Source organism: Vipera berus, assembly GCF_964194415.1.
Source record: "Vipera berus genome assembly, chromosome: 7".
In the NCBI taxonomy this organism is placed as follows: Eukaryota; Metazoa; Chordata; class Lepidosauria; order Squamata; family Viperidae; genus Vipera; species Vipera berus.
In genome coordinates, this window is record NC_138209.1 from 55,705,306 (window position 1) to 55,726,701 (window position 21,396).

Sequence of the window (21,396 nt, forward strand, 5' to 3'; positions counted from 1 at the left end):
AACCATCATTGACACCCTCCATAAGGAGGGAAAGCCTCAAAAGGTAATTGCAAAAAAAGTTGGATGTTCCCAAAGTGCTGTATCAAAGCACATTAATAGAAAGTTATGTGGAAGGGAAAAGTGTGGAAGAAAAAGGTGCACAAGCAGCAGGGATGACCACAGCCTGGAGAGGATTGTCAGGAAAAGGCCATTCAAAAGTGTTGGGGACTTTCACAAGGAGTGGACTAAGGCTGGAGTCAGTGCATCAAGAGCCACCACACACAGATGGATCCTGGCCATGGGCTTCAAATGTCATATTCCTCTTGTCAAGCTGCTCCTGAACAACAAACAACGTCAGAAGCGTCTTACCTGGGCTAAAGAAAAACAGACCTGGTCTGTTGCTCAGTGGTCCAAAGCCCTCTTTTCTGATGAGAGCAACTTTTGCATCTCATTTGGAAACCAAGGACCCAGAGTCTGGAGGAAGAATGGAGAGGCACACACTGCAAGATGCTTGAAGTCCAGTGTGAAGTTTCCACAGTCTGTGTTGATTTGGGGAGCCATGTCATCTGCTGGTGTTGGTCCACTGTGCTTCATTAAGTCCAGGGTCAATGCAGCTGTCTACCAGGAGATTTTGGAGCACCTCATGCTTCCTTCCACAGACGAGCTTTATGGGGATGCTGACTTCATTTTCCAGCAGGACGTGGCACCTGCCCACACTGCCAAAAGCACCAAAACCTGGTTCAATGACTGTGGGATTACTGTGCTTGATTGGCCAGCAAACTCGCCTGACCTGACTCGCATTGCCAAGAGAAAGATGAGAGACATGAGACCGAACAATGCAGAAGAGCTGAAGGCCGCTATTGAAGCATCCTGGTCTTCCATAACACCTCAGCAGTGCCACAGACTGATAGCTTCCATGCCACGCCGCATTGAGGCAGTAATTGCTGCAAAAGGGGCCCAAACCAAGTACTGAGTACATATGCATGCTTACACTTTTCAGAGGTCCGATATTGTTCTATGTACACTCCTTGTTTTATTGATTGCATGTAATATTCTAATTTTCTGAGATTGTGGATTTGGGGGTTTCATGAGCTGTACGCCATAATCATCACAATTATGACAAATCACGGCTTGAACTATCTTGCTTTGCATGTAATGAATCTATTTCATATATTAGTTTCCCCTTTTAAGTTGCATTACTGGAATAAATGAACTTTTGCACGATATTCTAATTTTTCAAGTTTCACCTGTATATAGTGCAACTCCACCTTCTCTTTTTGTAGATCTGTTTCTTTTGAACAATTTGTATCCATCCATCAGTACATTCCAGCCATGGGTTTCATCCCACCAGGTTTCTGTAATGACAACTATGTCATACCTACCCTCGTTTACTATTGCTTCTAGTTCCCCAAGCTTTGAGCCTAAATAATAAATAATAGAGAATTCTATATTCTATATAAATGTCTCTGGGACCAGAGGCTCATTTTGCTTTCAATGCCCAAAAAAGCCTGGCAAATTTCTCCAGTGGTGCATTGGCTTCCTTCCAAAAAGACATGAAACTCACGGATTTTACTCACTGGAGAGGCACAAACTAGCCAGTTGCACCTTAGATGCAGATATTCAGCTGTAAGTTGCTTTTATTTTCCTTACAGATAGTCCTTGATGTACAATGTATGTACACTTGGGATCAAAACTTCAATTGCTAAGCAATGCATTCATTAAATAAGTCATTAAATAAGTTATGACCTTTTTGCCATGGTTGTTAAGGAATTCACTATGGTTGTTAAGGAAATCCATGCTTAACATGAATTGACTTTATTTGTCAGTCCCCTGAGAAGGTCACTAATGGCAATCATGTGATCCTGAGACACTGCAACCATCATAAATACATGCCAGTTGCAAGTGCTTGAAATTTGATCACATGACTGTGGGGATACTGTGATGGTCATAAGTGTGAGGACCAGTGATATGTTATGCTTTTGCTTGCCTATTCCGCCCTTACCTAAATGAAAGCAAATATAAGCTCATTCAACTATACAGAAATCTCAGCTGAAAAAAATAAACCAGTTCTATATCACTTTTATATCACTTTAAAACACTTGAATGGAACTGGGCTTCTTGATTACAGTAAAGCATTATGCTAAGCTTGGCTGGTCCTCCCAAAGCTGCACGGAGCTGGGCCTGATTAGGACTTCCCATGTTGTAGGTTGCATTGAAAATTAAAATATATAATTGAAAAATGTTTGGAAAATTTAAAAAGCTTTGAAAAAATATTTTAGCTTTAGTTTTTTTGAAAGATTATGCTGTGGTCAAGAAAACAACAGAAATAGAGATAACCATGAAACCATCAGCAGTTCAGCATGACTGAAGAGAGTCTTTATCTTTTTACGTACCTCCTAACAGACCCTGTTATTTCAAAGGGCAAATGTAATCAAATTCTTTTCCATTTATCACTTATTAACAGGAAATATTTTAATGTGTTATAACTGTTGAAGTTTGCAGCTTGCCACCTCAAATTACACTCTAGAAAGTCATGTTATCTTATGAATTGCATCATGTAGATTTTACTGAGGATCCAATGTCACCACATCAAATACTTTGTGATTATTTTTCAGGAGTTCCTATTTTACCCTTCATGGATTACTGCCTTGTCGTGGCGAAGGGGCTTGTGTAATTCAATGAAGCTATGAGCTATGCCGTGCCCGGGCCACCCAAGACGGAAAGGTCATAGCAAAGAGTTCTGACAAAATGTGATCCACTGGAGAAGGAAATGGCAAACTACTCCAGTGTCTTTGCCATGAAAACCCTATGGACAGTACCAAAAGGCAAAACGATATGACGCTGGAAGATGAGCCCCTCAGGTCGGAAGGCGTCCAATATGCTACTGGGGAAGAGCAGAGGGCTAGTACTAGTAGCACCAGAAAGAATGAAGTGACTGGGCCAAAGCCGAAAGAATGCTCAGCTGTGGATATGTCTGGTGGTGAAAGGAAAGTCCGATGCTGTAAAGATTTTTTCTCCATAGGAACCTGGAATGTAAGATCCATGAATCAAGGAAAGCTGGACATGGTCAAACAAGAGATGACAAGACTAAACATCGACATCTTAGGTATCAGCGAACTAAAATGGACAGGAATGGGTGAATTTAATTCAGATGACCATCAGGTATACTACTGCGGGCAAGAATCCCTCAGAAGAAATGGAGTAGCCTTCATAGTCAATAAAAAAGTAGGAAAAGCAATACTGGGATACAATCCTCAAAATGACAGAATGATCTCAGTTCGAATCCAAGGCAAACCATTCAATATCACAGTAGTCCAAGTCTATGCCCCAACCACTGGTGCTGAAGAGGATGAAATTGACCGGTTCTATGAAGCCCTACAGCACCTTATAGAACTAACACCCCAAAATGATGTCCTTATTGTCATGGGGGATTGGAATGCTAAAGTAGGAAGCCAAAAGATAACTGGAATAACAGGCAGGTTTGGCCTTGGAGTACAAAATGAAGCAGGGCACAGGCTGATAGAATTTTGTCAAGAGAATACGATGGTCATAGCAAACACTCTTTTCCAACAACCCAAGAGACGGCTTTACACATGGACATCACCAGACGGTCAACACAGAAATCAGATTGACTATATGCTCTGCAGCCAAAGATGGAGAAGCTCTATACAGTCAGTAAAAACAAGACCAGGAGCTGACTGTGGCTCAGACCATGAGCTTCTTGTTGCAAAGTTTAGGCTTAAATTAAAGAAAGTAGGGGAAAGCGCTAGGCCAGTCAGGTATGAATTAAATCATATCCCTGTTCAATATACAGTAGAGGTGACAAATATATTTAAGGAATTAGATCTGATAGACAGAATGCCTGAAGAACTATGGACAGAGGTTCGCAACATTGTACAACAGGTAGCAACCAAAACCATCCCAAAGAAAAAGAAATGCAAGAAAGCAAAATGGCTGTCTGAGGAAGCTTTGCAAATAGCTGAGGAAAGGAGGGAAGCAAAAGGCAAGGGAGAAAAAGAAAGATATGCCCAATTAAATGCAGAATTCCAAAGAATAGCTAGAAGAGATAAGAATGCCTTCCTAAATGAACAGTGCAAAGAAATAGAAGAAAACAATAGAATAGGGAGGACTAGAGATCTCTTCAAGAAAATTGGAGAGATGAAGGGAACATTTCATGCAAAAATGGGCATGATAAAAGACCAAAATGGCAGGGACCTAACAGAGGCAGAAGAGATAAAGAAGTGGTGGCAAAATTACAGAGAAGAACTATACAAGAATGAGCTTAATGTCCCTGATAATCACAATGAGGTGGTCACTGACCTCGAGCCAGACATCCTAGAATGTGAAGTGAAGTGGGCCTTAGGAAAGCTGAGCAACAACAAGCTAGTGGAGGTGTTAGTATTCCAGCTGAGCTATTCAAAATCTTAAAAGACGATGCAGTAAAAGTGCTACACTCAATTTGCCAGCAAATTTGGAAAACTCAACAGTGGCCACAGGATTGGAAAAGATCAGTTTACATTCCAATTCCAAAGAAAGGCAGTGCCAAAGAATGTTCAAACTATCGCACCATTGCACTCATTTCTCATGCTAGTAAAGTTATGCTTAAAATTCTACAACCTAGACTCCAGCAGTATGTGGATCGAGAACTACCAGAAGTACAGGCAGGATTTCGAAGAGGCAGAGGAACTAGAGATCAAATTGCTAACATACGCTGGATCATGGAGAAAGCTAGAGAGTTCGAGAAAAACATCTACTTCTGCTTCATTGACTATGCTAAAGCCTTTGATTGTGTGGATCATAACAAACTGTGGCAAGTCCTTAAAGAGATGGGCATACCAGACCATCTTATTTGTCTCTTGAGAAACCTATATGCGGGCCAAGAAGCAACAGTGAGAACTGGACACGGAACCACTGATTGGTTCAAAATTGGGAAAGGACTCCGGCAAGGATGTATACTGTCGCCTTGCCTATTTAACTTATATGCAGAGCACTGTTGTGATTCAGGGTCAGCCTGTGGGTTCGGCAGTTGGGTCAGACGACTCAGAGGAGGAGGAGGGGGGTGTTGAAGAGCTTGCTGAGGGGATTGGACAGCTTGATGAGAGCCCCCAGCAAGGCCCCTCTCATCTGGTCACGATGCAGACCCAGCTGTGTGAGCCTGACAGCGTGGATGAAGATGACCCACAGCTGGCCCTGTTCAAGGACGCCCGACGCAGGAGGCAGTCAGTCAGGAGTAAACAGAGGAAGGCTATGGGGCACCTCGGAAGGAGGCACAGAGAGACCACGCCCTGAACTGTATTTAAGGGGAATGTGTGGGAGGGCTGGTTTGCTGAAGGCAACCGCTTGGATTGTTCCTGCTTCTTAGCTCGTGTTTTATGGTTGGTGTCTTGTCTTGCTCTGTTTTATGTGAATAAATTTGGCAGGCGTATTCCAGCCTCTTGCCGTTTGTAAAGGGGTTGTCCCTGCCTTCTCTGCAGGGCCGGTAGCAGGCTGGTACAGAACAAGCACATCATTAGAAAGGAAGGGCTAGATGAATCAAAAGTTGGAATTAAGATTGCTGGAAGAAACATCAACAACCTAAGATATGCAGATGATACCACTCTAATGGCAGAAAGTGAAGAGGAACTAAAGAGCCTCTTGTTGCGAGTGAAGAAGGAGAGTGCAAAACTTGGGTTGAAACTAAATATTAAGAAAACCAAGATCATGGCATCTGGCCCTCTCAATTCCTGGCAAATAGATGGGGAAGAAGTGGAGGTAGTGACAGATTTTATTTTCCTGGGCTCCAAGATCACTGCAGATGGGGACTGTAGCCAAGAAATTAAAAGACGCTTGCTCCTGGGGAGGAAAGCCATGGCAAATCTAGACAGCACACTAAAAAGCAGAGACATCACCCTGTCAACAAAAGTGCGTATAGTCAAGGCTATGGTCTTCCCAGTTGCAATGTATGGCAGTGAAAGCTGGACCATAAGAAAGGCTGAGCGCCAAAGAATTGAAGCCTTTGAACTATGGTGCTGGAGAAGACTCCTGCGAGTCCCTTGGACTGCAAGGCGATCAAACCGGTCAGTCCTAGAGGAGATCAATCCTGACTGCTCTTTAGAAGGCCAGATCCTGAAGCTAAAACTCAAATACTTTGGCCACCTAATGAGAAGGAAGGACTCACTGGAGAAGAGCCTAATGCTGGGAAAGGTTGAGGGCAATAGAAGAAGGGGACGACAGAGAATGAGGTGGCTGGATGGAGTCACTGAAGCAGTAGGCGTGAGCTTAAATGGACTCCAGAAGATGGTAGAGGACAGGAAGGCCTGGAGGAACATTGTCCATAGGGTCGCGATGGGTCGGACACGACTTCGCAACTAACAGCAACAAGCATTTTTGCATCATCCAAACCTCCCAGCCATTTACCATCAAAGCCCTAAAATGTGTACAAGTATGCTAACAGTCACACTTAAAATGTAGTTAAATTACATTTAAATTCATGCTTGCATGGCCTTTAAATATATAATCCTCAATGAGAGAAGCTTATAGTGGACCTGCAGTTGATGTGGACTTTGCAAAGAGGACCACTGGTTTGAAAGAGGGGTCAAAGAGGCCATCTAAGTCAAAATTGAACAGCCCTCTCTCAACAGAGGGGGAGGGATATGACATCATCTATCTACAACACAGTCCTTTCAACAGTTCCACACCCATTTGCACTTCTCAGGTAACCCTGAGGATATAGATAAACCTCCAGGTGGCATCAACAATTCACTAAAAGAAATTCTTCCATTCCCCACCATCCAATCAGAACTGAAGAAGCTTCTTGGATGATAAGCAAAACACCTTCAGAGAGAAAAAAGAAAGTCCAGTTACCTTGTGAAAAAGCACCTTTGGGACAACCATGACCTGGATGACTGAGAATCTCCATCGACTTCCAATTATTTTATTTTTTTATTTTTATTTTAATTCCATTTATATCCCGCCCTTCTCCGAAGACTCAGGGCGGCTTACAAGCTTAGCAGTAGCCTTCATTCTATGTATATGCCTGCTTATTAGGGCTTTCATACACCCCCCAAGCGGCATTATTACAAAGTCAGCTTAATTGCCCCCAACAATCTGGGTCCTCATTTTACCTACCTCGGAAGGATGGAAGGCTGAGTCAACCTTGAGCCTGGTGGGATGCGAACCTGCACTGATTGCAGGCAGCTGGTGTTACTTAAGGAGGCATTAGCCCACTGCTCCACCAAGGCAATTACAGTGTTGTGGCTGCCTTTTTCTGACCACATCTTGTGGATATCCCTGATGGCCAGAATTTGTGGACTGTAGAAGGAGACCTCAGACCCTCACATTACACTTTCCCACAATTTCTGGATTGTTGGTATGAAGAAAGAAGAGTTTACTATACCTGCTACCAAGTTCCACAAAGCTACTCCTGCAGGTCCTTGAATGGCCCGAAAAGGGATTTTTAGGAGGTTCAAGAAGCAGAATCCGCAGCTGACCAGAGCGAAGGAAGATGCCACCGACAAGGAGAGGATAATTGTCATGTGAAGCATCATGTTCACCTTTTTCACCAGGTGTGGAAACACTGACAAGGGAGGAAAAAGCAGAGTCCAGAAAGGTTGGAGAGGTAAATAAATCTCATAAACAAACAATATCACACTCAGAAAAGGGGGCAGTGATTCTCAGATTTTCCATTTGGAATCAGTGCATATTTTTATTACTTTTGCCTGAAATCATGTGCACACCCATACACATTTGGCATCAGGGAACATAGAACATAAAATAATACTGTTGGAAGGGAACTTAGAGGTCTTCTAGTCCAACTCTTTGCTCAAGCAGAAGATCCTATACCATTCTGGACAAATGGTTACCCAGTCTCTTCTTGAAACCTGCAGTGATGTAGCACCAACAACTTCTGGAGGCAAGTCATTCTACTGATTAATTGTTCTCAAATCTCGGGAAATTTCTCCTTAGTTCCAGGTTGATCTCTCTTTGATAATCTTCTATCCTTTACTTCTTGTCTTGCCTTCAGATGCTTTGGAGAATAGGTTGTCCCCCTCTTTATAACACTGTCTCAAAAATTAGAAGACTGCTATCATGTCATCCCTAGTCCTTCTCTTTGTTGGACTAGACCAGGGCTTTTCAACCAGTGGTACACAGCATCACTTTCCTCCCCCCCACCTCCCTCCCGCTCCTTCCCAGCTCACTTGCTGCCAGAAAACATGCTGCCTGGCGGCGGCCTGCAGGAAACTATCAGGGTGCGTGAAGAGCGCAGGTGCAGAGCGAGGCCCTGCCCTCCCCTGGGACTCATTGTGCAGTAACCAGATTGAACTCTCTTGTGCGGGATCCGTGTCATCCTTCCCCCAGAAGCAAGCACGAGCCTGAAACGGACACAGCCATCCACTCCTTTGGCAGGTAGGTGTTTGCGTCTGCTTGTGTCCATCTTCTTTTCCTCTCCCGTGAGCTTGCGATACCCCTCATGGCCCTCACGTTGCCTCCCTCCCAGGGCTTGAGAGTTTTCCCCCTCTCCTCATCCCGATGTGCCCAGCTTTTTGGAGGGGAAAGCAAAGCGGCCAGATGGCACGTGCCCTCCCCGAGGACTCATCCCGCGGCAGCAGGTAGGAATTGGGGCCCACGTTTCTCTTCCTGATGTGCACCAGGGTAGGCAAAGCCATCAGAACATGGGTGTGGAGGTAAAAATGCGCCCGCCTGACTCCCTCCCTTCCACTGTTGGCGACTCCTTACAGCTGGCCCTGACCTCTGCCAACTGGAGGAGCTGGCTTTATGGAGTCGCCAGCTGATCAGTGGCCACGGATGTGGCCTCCCGGACACACGGTGTCGCGCCAACCTGCTGGGAGCTCTGGCAACTCTGTACAGCCGGCCCCGACCTCCGCAAGTGGAAAGTGAGGGAGATTGCCAGGAGCGTGAATCGGCGCATTTCTGCAACAGAAAGCAAGCTGAAACCAAGCGAGGGAGATTGCCAGGAGCGCAAATCTGCGTGTGCTCAGAAACACCAATCTCGCACTCCTGTGCATCCCAATTGCTTGCAGAAAGCTGCTTGGGACAATAGTCCTCCTAAGCAAGGAACTAAGCTGTAAAAAAGCAGTATTATTGTTTCTGTGATTCCTGTCTTCGCTAATTATCTGTTTAGGTGCAGCCCTACCCCTATTTTAAAGGGGAAAAAAAGGTGAATTAAAATCATAACCACACTGAAATTCATTTCTGAGCATAGATAGATTGCTTTCCTCATCTACCAACCACTTGCCATGGCAGCTTGTCACTTGAGGAAAAAAGTAAGGTTCTCTTTTCAGATAGACAGTTCCTACATTCCCAGAGTCCCCAAAATATTCTCTTAAAAAAAAAAGCAAGCACTTGCTCCATCCTACTGGATGCCTCCCTGAGAACACAAGCTTTGAAATATTGAAACACAGAACTTGACAGGAAGGTTTAGGATAGTACAAGTCATCACCAATGATTTCAGTCAAAAAGTTATTGAGAATATTTACTGGCCTCATTTAAGAAGCAACCTCAAGCTCCCAGAGAAGGAAGGGAGGGAAGGGAGGGAGGAAGGGAGGGAGGGGAGGGGGGGAGGGCACCCACTCCAGTTCCACCCCACTCCACCAGAGACCCATGGATACACAGGCAACCTGCAACCTGAGTGATGAACTGCCACCCCCCCCCCCAGCCATTGACTTTGCTTGTCAAAAAGTTGCAAAAGGTGATCACAGGACTCTGGGACACTGTGACCATCATAAGTATGAATCAGTTGCCAAGCATCCAAATGTAAATCACATGACCCTGGGGATGCTGCAACAGTCATAAATGTGAAAAATGATCATAAGTCACTTTTTTCAGTGCTGTTGTAACTTCTAACAGTCACTAAGCGAATTGTTGTAAGTCAAAGACTACCTGTACTTTATCATTTTTTTCCCTTTTTTTTGGTCACGTTTTTGACACCTTGCTTGGCGAGTGGTGGTACTTGGAGAGTGCCTTATCCTAAAAGTGGTACAATGGGTGAAAAGGTTGAAAAGCCCTGCTTTTGTATCTTGGAGTTTCTTTATTATTTTCTTTTCTTTTTCCTTTCTCAGTCTATATGCTAGCCATCTTCCCGGCTTGTTAGTGTTTTTTAAAAAAGTTCTGTTTGACCTGTTTAATCTGTTGAGCCATTAATTCCATCTCAGCTAAATTTAATTTGTGCTTTATTATTTCCATTTGTTTCTTGAGTATTACTTTATCTGTAATACTGAGTTTAACCATTCAGCTGATCCAACTGTCTGAGGATGATGACTAGAATATGTTTCCTTCATGTCTAGTTTGGTAAAAATCATTCCTTTTGACAGGTGGGGTAGCATATCCTTCATTAGTGGTAGGGGGTACAGATTGCATTCACTAATTGTGTTCAGATTTCTATAATCTATAAAACAGCGGTAAGAACCAAAGTGGTTCTTCTTCTCCCTAAGTAGAACCGGGGCGGCCACTTTGGGTCTGGCAGGTTCGATGAAGCCTCTTTCTAAGTTTTTCTTTATGAATCTTTCCATTTCTGCCATTTCCCTTGGGCTCATGGCATACATCCTGGGTTTTGGGAGTTTTGCCCCAGGTTTGAATTCTATAGCGCAGTTTGTGGGGCGGTGGGGGGGGGGAGCTCATCTGCCTGTTTCTCACTGAAAACTTCAACAATGTCCCTGTATTCCTCCGGTATCTCTGGTAACCCCTTGTCTTTCCCCACTGATGCTGTCTCCTCCCTCCGGGTTGGGGGGATGCTTTGGGGTTTTAAGCTTTTCTGCTCCCCCTTTGGGAAGTTGAGTTATGCTGTCCTCCAGTTTATCCTGGGGTTCCATTTCTTCAGCCATTCCAGTCCTAAAATCATTGGGCATTCCATGCCTGGGGCCACTATAAACGTTATGTCTTCCTCATGAGACCCCAGGGATAAGTGAATTGGTAAAGTGGCTCGGGTAGCTGGTCCCCCCTGCTATTGATCCATCTAATTGACTAAAGGAGATTGGTTGTTTTAGTCTCCTCACTGGGATGCTCAATCTCTCCACCAGCATTGGGCTGATAAGGCAGCGGATGCAACCAGAGTCTATCAGAGCTTTTATTTCGACGGCTTCTGGTATAGAGGAAGCTGATATAGTCACTGTCTTAAGTATGGGTGGAAGGGGTCCACTTACCAATGGTTCTCCCTCTGAGCTGTCTTCTGAGGTGTCCACCATCCCTGCGGTGCAGGCCGGAGTCCAATCCCAGTTCTTGTCAGGAGTTGTGGACTCTACAGCCTCTGTCCCCTTCATGGAGGATTCTTTTGTGTTGCCTTAGGACTTCCCCAGCTTCTTGGAAGATGATGCCTCTGTTTTTCATGGAGGGGCTTTTGAGTGACATTCTGCGGCGCGGTGGCCCTCTCTCCCGCAGTTGAAACATCCCGTTGATTTTTTGGCTGTGGCTGGTGGTTTTTCCCCCTCGCGTGTTTGCTTAGGTGGCAGGCGGCTCCATGGTTTTCCTCTGTGGTGTCTCTTCAGTAGGTCTATTTCCACTTTCTCTGCCAGGACATACCAGTCGTCAAGATGGAGTGGGTCTCCTCGAGGCAGGCAAGCATCATACAGGTCGTAGTTTAGACCGTCTTTGAAATGGCTAAGGAGGATATCTTCTGGCCAGTTCTGCTTGCTGGCGATGGTTCAGAATTCTTGGGTATATTCGGCCACCAATCGCCTGCCCTTCCTCACCGTTTTGATTCTCTCCCGGGCCTTACAGTCAGCCAAAGGATCCTCGAACCACCACCTCAAGGATGACATGAATTGGTTGTAATCATTGAGTTCAGGGGTGTTGGAGTCATGCAGGTTCACCACCCAGTCTGCAGCCGATCCGTCCAGGGCAGATTGCACAATTTGGATGCGGGTTTTGTCACTGGGGATATCCCATCCATATTCTTCCATATAGCTGAGGACTTGGGTTAGGAAAAATCCCAATCGTGATGGCTCCCCCTTGAATTTTGCTTCCAGGGGCGGGAATCTTTGACTGGAGCATTGTCTGCACCGCGGACGATATCGCTCCTCATCCTGCTCCCCGTCTCTGGTTCTGGGGTGGGTGGGTACTGCTGAGGCAGCGACTCCTGTTCCATTGGACGGCCCCGGGGTTTCAGGTGCTGGATCCCCTCCGTTACGTCTCCAGTTGTGGCCCCAGGCGCTGCCTCGGCTGCGGTCCTCAGCTTTCTCCTCTCTTAGTGAGCTAAGGGTTGCCTTCATCAGGTCGATAGCTCTTTCTAGAATCCGCTCCTCTTCATTGACGTGCAGGGAGCTCTCCATCTCTTGCCTCCATTCCAGTTGATGGTTGCTCCGCCTCGGGGTCACTTCCCCGATGCCTTTTCCCACTCACTTTTCCTTCCAACGCCCATAGACCACCGGGGTTTTTGGTCGTGCTGCTCTACCACTTCTTCCCCGGGGGAATATGCCACTTCAGCTTCCCATCGTTTCTGGGATTTCATTCGGGAGGAAGACTCCCTCTCCGTGCGGCTTCCCTCCTCTCTTGCTTTGTCACCAGACATTGTATTTATTGCAAAGTCCCCCGGTAAGGTTTTCCCTTCCAGGTTGACTCTTATAGCAGATCCTGTATACTGTCAGGACCCACCCCAATCCACATCTTAGGAATTAAGAACTCTTAGAGCCAGGTTTGTCCAAAAAGAAGATTTTACTAGGATGTGATCGGTTGTGGAAATACAAGACAGGATCTGGCATTGTGTTACAGTTTTATACTATATAAAGGATTTCTGTTTCAACCCCCCCCCCCTCAACCCCATCTGGTCAGACTCACATCAATTAAACTCAGGTGTCAAACCCTTTCGTGGGAAAGGGGAATCTTTTCGTGCTTTATTGCTAATTGCCTTCTTCCTGTCAGTTTCAGATGGGGATACAAACCAGATCTCTTCTCCCTTCCTTCTCCTCCTTTGTTGTTCTAAGATCAAAGGGGTTTCCCTGGTCTTGGAATGCAGCCTCCGGCCAGGCTGAATAAACATCTTCACCTCTCCCCCTCCCCCCGGAGAATGGCAGAATCCAGGGACGCACAATATTTTAAACATACATTTATGAATGTGATATAAATGGATTCTGGCAAAAGTAAAGTTTGCTGATTTTTGGTTGTTCTAAAATTTTGATATGTTGCCTCTTAATATGGGTTTCTTGAAGACAAATTATATCCATTTTTAATTTTTGTAACTGTAAAAATTTTCCTCCTTTTGGAGGGGGAGTTTAAGCCATTGATATTTATTGATAAAAATCCCAATTTCTTCCATCTTTTTCTATTATATCTGGGTCTTAATCTTCTAGTCGATCTTTTTTTTTTATTTTTTTTTATTGAAAAGTTTTATCATACATTTTGTCTTTAACAAACCCCCCTACCCCTCCCCTATCCCTCCCTCCTTACCCCTCCCCCCTCCCCCCCGACTTCCCAGAGCTAAGTACAAGGTATAAAAAACAAAAAAAAAGAATCATAAACAACCATATGCTAACAACCATAAACTCTAAAATCTATCACTCTCTAGCTCATATAGGATAACTACAAACACTATTAATATAAAATATATAAAAAAAGAGAAAGAAAAAAAGAGAAAAGAAGGAAAGACTTATTCAAATGCTACATGAAACTTTTTAGTCCCATATTTGTTCTGGATATACTCAATCCATTTTCTCCACTCCATAATATAGCGTTCTTGCGAATGATCTTTCAAATAGGCCGATATCTTTGCCATCTCTGCCAGGTCAGAAACCTTTAAAGTCCATTCTTCTATAGTCGGCAATTCCTCCTTCTTCCAATACTGACCTATTAAGAGTCTTGCTGCCGTAATTAAATTCAACATCAACTTAATGTCCACAACTGTTGCATCTGTAATTATTCCCAACAAAAAAAGTTGCGGACAAAACTTTATCCTCTGTTTAAAAATCTTCTGCATGTTCCACCAGACTTTTATCCAAAAAGCCTTAACCTTTTTACAAGTCCACCATATGTGAAAATATGTTGCGTCTTCGTCACCGCACCTCCAACATTCTAGTCGATCTTATCTGTCTCTGATCTCTTGGTCTTGCACCATCTTCTGGATAAGAGTACATAGTTTTAGTTTCTTTGGTTTCTTCTCTTACTCTTTGATTGGTCTCACTTTGCACTTGCGCTTCGTCTTGTTTCTTGGGTTCTGAGTCATCTCTCTCCAGAAAGGCTCTGTGGCTATCAAAGAATGCTTTAAGTGGTGTATCCAGTCTGTATCTTTTCGTATCCCAGTAAATTAAAATCCCTTCTGGAATCAACCATCTGAAGTTCAGTCTACAGAATTCCTTGGGTTTTGAATCGATGCAGAGGGCATCCATCCTGCAGAGTCAAAGCTGAAAACAGCTGGCACCAAGCCCTAGGTCCAAGGGAGAGCTTCAAGCCTTCTTGTGCCTCCTAAACTTTTATCATTCATTCCTCCCTAACAAGGCCACAGTGGCAGAGCTGCTACACCAGCTCTTAGAAAAAAATAATGGCAGTGGACCAAGCTCCACGAAAGGAGTTTCCAGGCAGTCAAGGTGCTGTTGTCCTCGAACTCAGTGCTCATGCACTTTAATGAAAAGCTGCCAGTTTGGATCACGTGTAATGTATCCCCATATGGGGTTGGAGTTGTGCTGAGTGACTTATCGGCGGATGGGAGACAGTCACCCATCATGTATTACTCAAAGACCTTGTCCTCAGTGGAGCGCAATTACACGCAAATTGACAAAGAGGCCTTGAAGTTCCATGACTTCAAGGCATTGTCCAGGCATTGTCCAGATGAAGGCACTGGCGAGGAGCTACCTCTGGTGGCCCGGGCTAGATAAAGCCATCGAGGCCCAAGTACATGGGTGTTACACATGTCAACAGTCCAGGCCAGACATGCCGCAAGTCCCTGTCCACCGATGGGAAGAGACGCACACACTGTGGTCAAGAATCCACGTAGATTTTGTTGGGCCCTTTAAGGGACAGTTGTTTTTAATAGTGGTCAACAGCCACTCTAAAGGGTTGGAGGTGGTTCCAATTACCAATATGACTACTGCAAGGACCATGCAGGTCACTGTTTGCAATGCATGGGCTTCCAGACATTGTAGTCTCTGACAACGGAGCCCAGTTCACCGCATCAGAATTCCAGGCCTTTCTCAGGGCCAACCTTATAAGGCACGCCACATCGGCTCCCTTTCACCCATCATCGAACGGGCAGGCAGAGTGGAGCGTTCGTACAACCAAAGAGTCCCTCAAACACATTACTACAGGGGACTGGCACCACAGGCTGGCCAATTCCTTGTTATGCCAGCATACAACGCCTTGCACAGCTGCAGGCAAGAGCCCCGCAGAGCTTCACTGGGGCAAGAGGCTAATAACCAAACTGGACAGACTACACCCTGATAGAGTAGCCTCTGACATGGCACGTCCGAAGGCACCTAGGAATTTACAGGTGGGGGACTGGGTTTGGACCCAGAACTACGGGCAAGGGCAGTTGTGGGTGGCAGCAAAAGTTGTCAAGGTATCAGGACCACTCTCCTACAAGATGGTCCTGGAAGATGGGTGAGTCATTCACAGACATATCAATCAGTTGCGCCGGCGACTAACAGAGAAGTCACTGGCTCAGGACTCCCAAGGGGAGCACACCTGGAGTCCACAACCCCACACTCCAGCAGAGCAGTTCGTATGCTCTGAGACATTTTGTGCACAAGAGAACGGGGACGGGACCATAAAAGTGCTTCCCCTGACTGGGCCACAGGGGCCAGACAGTCATCCAACAACCAGTAGCCACCCTGCTGATGTCGCGGCACCTATAGACTTTGGGCTGGGTCAACTGGGACAGGCCAGCCAAAGGGACTCGAGTTATTTTGACTCCACCAAGCCGCAGAGCCTGGGTCTACCCAGCATGGCAGGTGAACCGGTAGACTGGGAGATTTTGGCAACCCCCCGATGCTCCGAATGAGCAAGAAGACCCCCCCCCAAGTACCTACAAGATTTTGTAACCAAATGAATGTGTGTACCATCCAGGGGGAAGGGGTGTAATGTATTGGCCTTTTTATATGCTGTATTAGCTTATGTTGGACTGCTTGCTAATTGTTTAGTTCAATTGCTAAGTGCTTAGTTCACATGTATGTTGCAACGGTTACTGGGCCAGCCTAGACTGGTTGTCTCCAGCTAGCTAAGTAGGTATTTGGTTGGGAATCCATTGCTTTAAACCTATTGGTTGCTGCCTATCAGCCAACCATATAAATAGCTGCGCAGCAGCTCCTATGTTGCTTCTGTTATGTTCTGACCTTCAATAAAGCCTGTTGCTGTTTGAACCTTCCGTCTTGCTCAATGCCTGCAAAGAACCGGCTACACAAAAAAATCAGTGGGGGACGCCTGATTTGCTTAATGACATGATTCACTTAACAGCTGCAGTGATTTGCTTAACAACCATAGCAAAAAGGTTTAAAATCAGACATGATTAACTTAGCAACCTCTTGCTCATCAATGGAAATTCTGGTCTCAGTTGTTGGGAAGTTGAGCACTACCTGTATTCTAATATCAGTGCATCAGAGAATGACTTAAGCCTGCTGAGTTTTATTTTCTTTTTCAAGATTTACAAAATCAGAGGAATTTGGGATGTAGTTTTAATTACAGTTTTTGCCTGCTTGTTTGTGTGGGTAGGCATTTTCTTCTTGTTTAAAGTTTTGCTTTGCCTTGCTTTTGTGTATAGCAAACTATCTTTATATGATTCTGTGTATATGTTTGAACATGGATCAATAAAAGTATTGGTTTGTGGGGAAGCCAATGCAAATGAGGAAAGTGAGTGAGTGCAACAGATTCACTGTTTTTTCCCCTCTTTTCATGCAGAGGAAGTGATGCATGGTTCAGTAAGTGTGTCATTTTTAACATGTGCAGCACTGCTCAGATGATCCCTCTTTGAGACAAAAAAAAATCTTTTCTTTACAACAATCATCTCCAATCTCCCTTCTGCTGCATCCTTGATTTGAAACAACAGAACCCTTTTTATTGGCTTAAAGTCCAGGGAGGGAGAGGGTGAACAATTAATCAGCTTCTGCCTGGATTATCATCTTCTAAGTCAGGGGTGTCAAACTGCCAGCCCATAGGCCAGATGCATCATGCCGAAACTGTGCCCACCCCATTGCTGGCAATGGAAAAAAAGTCATGATACGTTGCAACATGTCACATGATGTTGCGAGTTTGACACCCCTGTTCTAAGCCTTGAAAAGCTATCTAAGATGGCTTCCAGAGCAGCTGGTTAGAAGAGATACCATTAAACTGATATTGTATCCTAATTCTGTAGCTTTTAGAAAATCCCACCAATTGGTACAATTCTCATGCTAATTCAGAAGTAAATAGGAGAAAACCACTCGGCACAACAGGAGTCAGAAAAGTCAGAATGATAGCTGCAACCATGTGACTGAAGACCCCTTATATGGGTTGGACTTTTTTTAATGCCCAGTGCAAGTACCTTTGTGTTGTGCTTTCATCTTGCACCAGAACCAGAAGCAAATCAGGTGAACATAAATTGTCTGCCCACACACTTTGCTGGGTGAACTTCAAATATCACAGACTGGGAGACACACCACTCAAGTTTGCCATATAGCCAGCTCATGGGCTGGAGTGATACATTCAGTCCAATCAATACCTTTTCCCATTTGTTCCTCACAAAAGAATGTCAGCTTTGAGAACTAACGACACCAAAATGTTCAGCTCTCTGAATTGCAATAATTGGTGAAACCTATCTGCTGCATGAGTTACCCAGAGTCAATTTGAGATCATACAAATTGACTGACTGACTGAATGTTCTGGGACTGAGTTGGAGAAAGTAGCTTGGGAGGTTGTCAGAGAGATATTCAGCCATAGTGGTGAATATCTATAGCTCAGGTATAGGATGAGGGTGAAAGTTCGTTCTCTGAGCTTCTGGATTGGTTTCCAAATATTTCATTACCAGGCTAGGTAACATCTTCAGTGACATTTAGGATCCCCTAAATGCTGCTGAAGATGTTACCTAGCCTGGTAATGAAATGTTCAGAAACCAATTCACAAGCTCGGAGAACAAACTTTCACCCACATATTCAGCCATCTACACAATTTCTGCAAAATCATTAACCTATTAACCTAGACTCTCTAGGTCAGGGGTTGGCGACCTGAAACAGTGAAAGAGCCACTCGGAACCGGTTCCGGCACACACACAAAAAAGTGGGAGCCGCAAAATGTGCGTGTGCATGCGTGCATGCATGCACATGCGCAAAACAAGCACCAGCTCTGCCCCCATTTCTTTCAAACACGAAGGCAGCAACTCTCCAAACAGGGCACCAGAGGTTTGGAGAGTTGCTGCCTTCGTCCGCATTTCTTTCATAAGCGGACAAAGGCAGCAGCTCTCCAAACCTCCGCCGCCCCATTCTCTCAATGGGACTTTTTTGCAGAACGGCAGAGGAGGACTGGGAGCCGCATGAGACGGCTTAAAGAGCCGCATGCGGCTCTAGGTCCTAGAGGAAAGAAAAGAATTATGTGTAGTCTTTGCCTGCCATCTAGTAGTACTGTAGATTTCTGCAGCTATGGCATAAATGTTAAAGAGCTGGGTGCTGAGGCCAAACCTCTACAGGCTGCTTTAGAATGACATCATCTATCAGCAGCAGCAGTAACATCAGTATCAGTATCATCAGCATCATTTAAATTTATATGCTGCCCAACTCCCAGGAACTCTAATATTAATTCTTTTTAACTGCTCAGAATGTAATTACTAGAATATTTTCAAAAGAATATTCTGCAAGAGGAGGCATGGAGGATTTGCCCCAGCAAGCATGAAAGCAGAACTTTTTGTTTACAATTTTAAGTGCATTAGTCAATGTCAAGTCTTTCAAGTCAATTTCAAGAAAATGAAAGGAAGTGGAGGTGGATTCTGATACCCTTCAAAGCAAGAATCATGCACAGGAGCCAGATGTAAAAAGGAGGTTCTCCATCAGACCTACCAGTCCCATTGTTGACCCTGGATCGTGCCACCCCACAGTTGGGTCTGAAAGTACCTCCAGGTTCCCAACCAAATTATTGGACAGGCTGAGGTTCACCTCAGGTAGACACCATCTCACCAGGCATCCATCCTTTTAGTTGTTTGTCTCACATGGAAAGTTTATTCACTCAACTTCTATGCTGAAGACTAGTTTTTAAAAAAAGCTGCACAGCCAGGCTCCAACAAGCATTTCTGATTTTTCTGGAGTGTTGGAGTATATGCTGTCATTTTAATTTTGTTCTTTTTTTATTTTAATTTTCTTCTTTTTGAATTTTTGTATATTGTGTATTCTCAGGGATTGGGATGAAGTCCAGACCATGTACCACCCAGAAGGGGGTAAAACCGGTACTGCTATGCACTGCATTACTGTATGCCACTTCTGTGAATGGTAACATGTCAGCCCAGTCGTTCTGCTGATAGTAGCACCGTAGATATCGCTCCACCACCACATTGGCCCGTTCTGCTACCCCGTTGGTACTGGGGTGGTATGCCGAGCTGAGTTCCTGAGATTACCTGATGGAACGGACGAACTCACACCAGAAGCGGGCTGTAAATTGCACCCCCCAATCCAAGATTATCTGCCAGGGCACCCTGTGCAGGCGATATACCTGCATGATGAACATCTTAGTGAGTTTCTGCACAGACGGTAACCCCTTACATGGTACAAAATGGGCCTGCTTGGAGAAAAGGTCGACTACCGTCCAAATCACTGTGTAACCACGGTTCTCCGGCAGTTCCACGACAAAGTCCATCGTTATCTCCTCCCATGGTCAGGTTGGATCCAACACTTTCTGCAGCAGCCCTGGTGACCTCCTGGTACGAGGCTTTGCAGTGGCACACACAGGGCAGCCCCGTACATAGGCTTCAATATCCGTCTTCATCTGGAGCCACCAGAATTGGTGTCTCGCTAGGTGCAGGGTCTTGAGGAATCCAAAGTGTCCTGCCTGCTTTACATCATGGCATTTTTGCATAGAATAATAATTTAAGTACAGTTAACAAGATCTGGTTGGCCACTCTGGGTTTAATTGTTCAACCCCTACATTTTCCCCAAGCAAAATTATGTTGAAAAACAAAATTCCTTTTTCAATCCAAACTTATGAAGAAGAGAAGACAGAATGACAGAGTTGGAAAGGATTGTGGAGATTTTCTAGTCCACACAAGTGCCCCTGATGTGAGTGACATTGAGCTGGCCATGCCCACCCAGTTGGCCATGCCCAGGCCAGCCACGCCCACCCAGTAGGCCACGCCCATCCAGCACCCGATGATAAATAAGTGGGGTTTGGGTTGCAGTTTGGGCACTCGGTCTCTAAAACGTTCGCCATCACCGTTCTAGTCCAACCCCCATCCCAAGCAGGAAAACTTCTGCTAAACAAAATTTTAGGGGCAAATAATGAGATGAATAATCACTAATAATCAAAGAACCTCACTTGAATATGTTTATTTGCAAATGCAGGAAAAACGGAAACAAAAGAGGTACTTACTTTTGAATCTGGAAGGACGGCCGCCAAGTCCACACTGTCGCATTTTGCGGCCCTCAAAGAGCCCATAGTAAATTTCCCCCATGAACTTGACTAACTCGGGGTCTGTGGCGTTGACCAGCTCAGCACCGGTTTTGCAAAGAATTTTCCCTGTCATCCATTTCTGGCTGCCCATGGCCACGAGGATCAGGATGAAAGAGGCAAAGCTCAACGCAGCACTGAGAGCAAATAAAGCCTTTTGAAAGCAGCTGGGCATTCCTAACAGTTTTGGAATCATATGGCAAGGTTACACAGGAGGTCTCTTTCCGATCCACAGATTAAAGCATACTCTTTGCTTTTTTCCTTGTTTTTAAACACCCCCAAAAGATTATTTTTATCTGCAGTACTCCAGAGACAGCCAACAGGAGCCTGGTAATTCTGTAGGAAGTGAGTGCTTTTCGCTAAAAGGGCAATCCAGGATCTATTACGTGACTAATGTTTCATTGAAAGGCTCAAGTTCCTCTCCAGTTTTAATTATTGAAATGACATCCAGATCTAACCTGGAATGTATTTAGCTTCAGAGCCTGCTTCTAAGTCTCTTCTGGACAAAGGAAGATGAATTTATTAGATTTTGGGACACCAAATGGTAGTTGCCTAGAATTCTGTTTCTTAAATATCATCCTGGCCATCTTGCTCAGACAATACTCTGCTTTCCAAGACTGTTAACTGGATAAATAATATTTCCAGATGAATAGGCACAACATTAGAGCAATTTTCAGGCTATGAAAAAAAAAGATACAAATCGATTGCAGCCTAGAGAAACATACTTTTCTTGCAACATCACTGGGATTAAATGCAAAATGACCTTACGAGGCATCTCTCAGTTATGCCATTTGCAAATGTTTGTTTAATGACCATTTATTTTATTTTATTTTATTTATTTATTAATGGCTGATGGGAGCATCTGTGCTCATATACAGGAAA

General features: G+C 44.7%; 1 protein-coding gene across 1 annotated transcript in view; it reads right to left on the bottom strand.

The window, feature by feature from the left end:
- Nucleotides 1-20,689, bottom strand: part of CLRN2 (clarin 2) — a gene marked incomplete at both ends in the record, with an annotated part of 36,432 nt that extends 15,743 nt beyond the window's left edge. Inside the window, 2 exons of the mRNA XM_081332631.1 lie at nt 7,355-7,534; nt 20,437-20,689. Of these exons, the coding sequence (XP_081188757.1) occupies nt 7,355-7,534; nt 20,437-20,689 (433 nt within the window). The remainder of the gene's footprint in view (nt 1-7,354; nt 7,535-20,436) is intronic.
- Between the last annotated feature and the right edge of the window lie 707 nt (nt 20,690-21,396).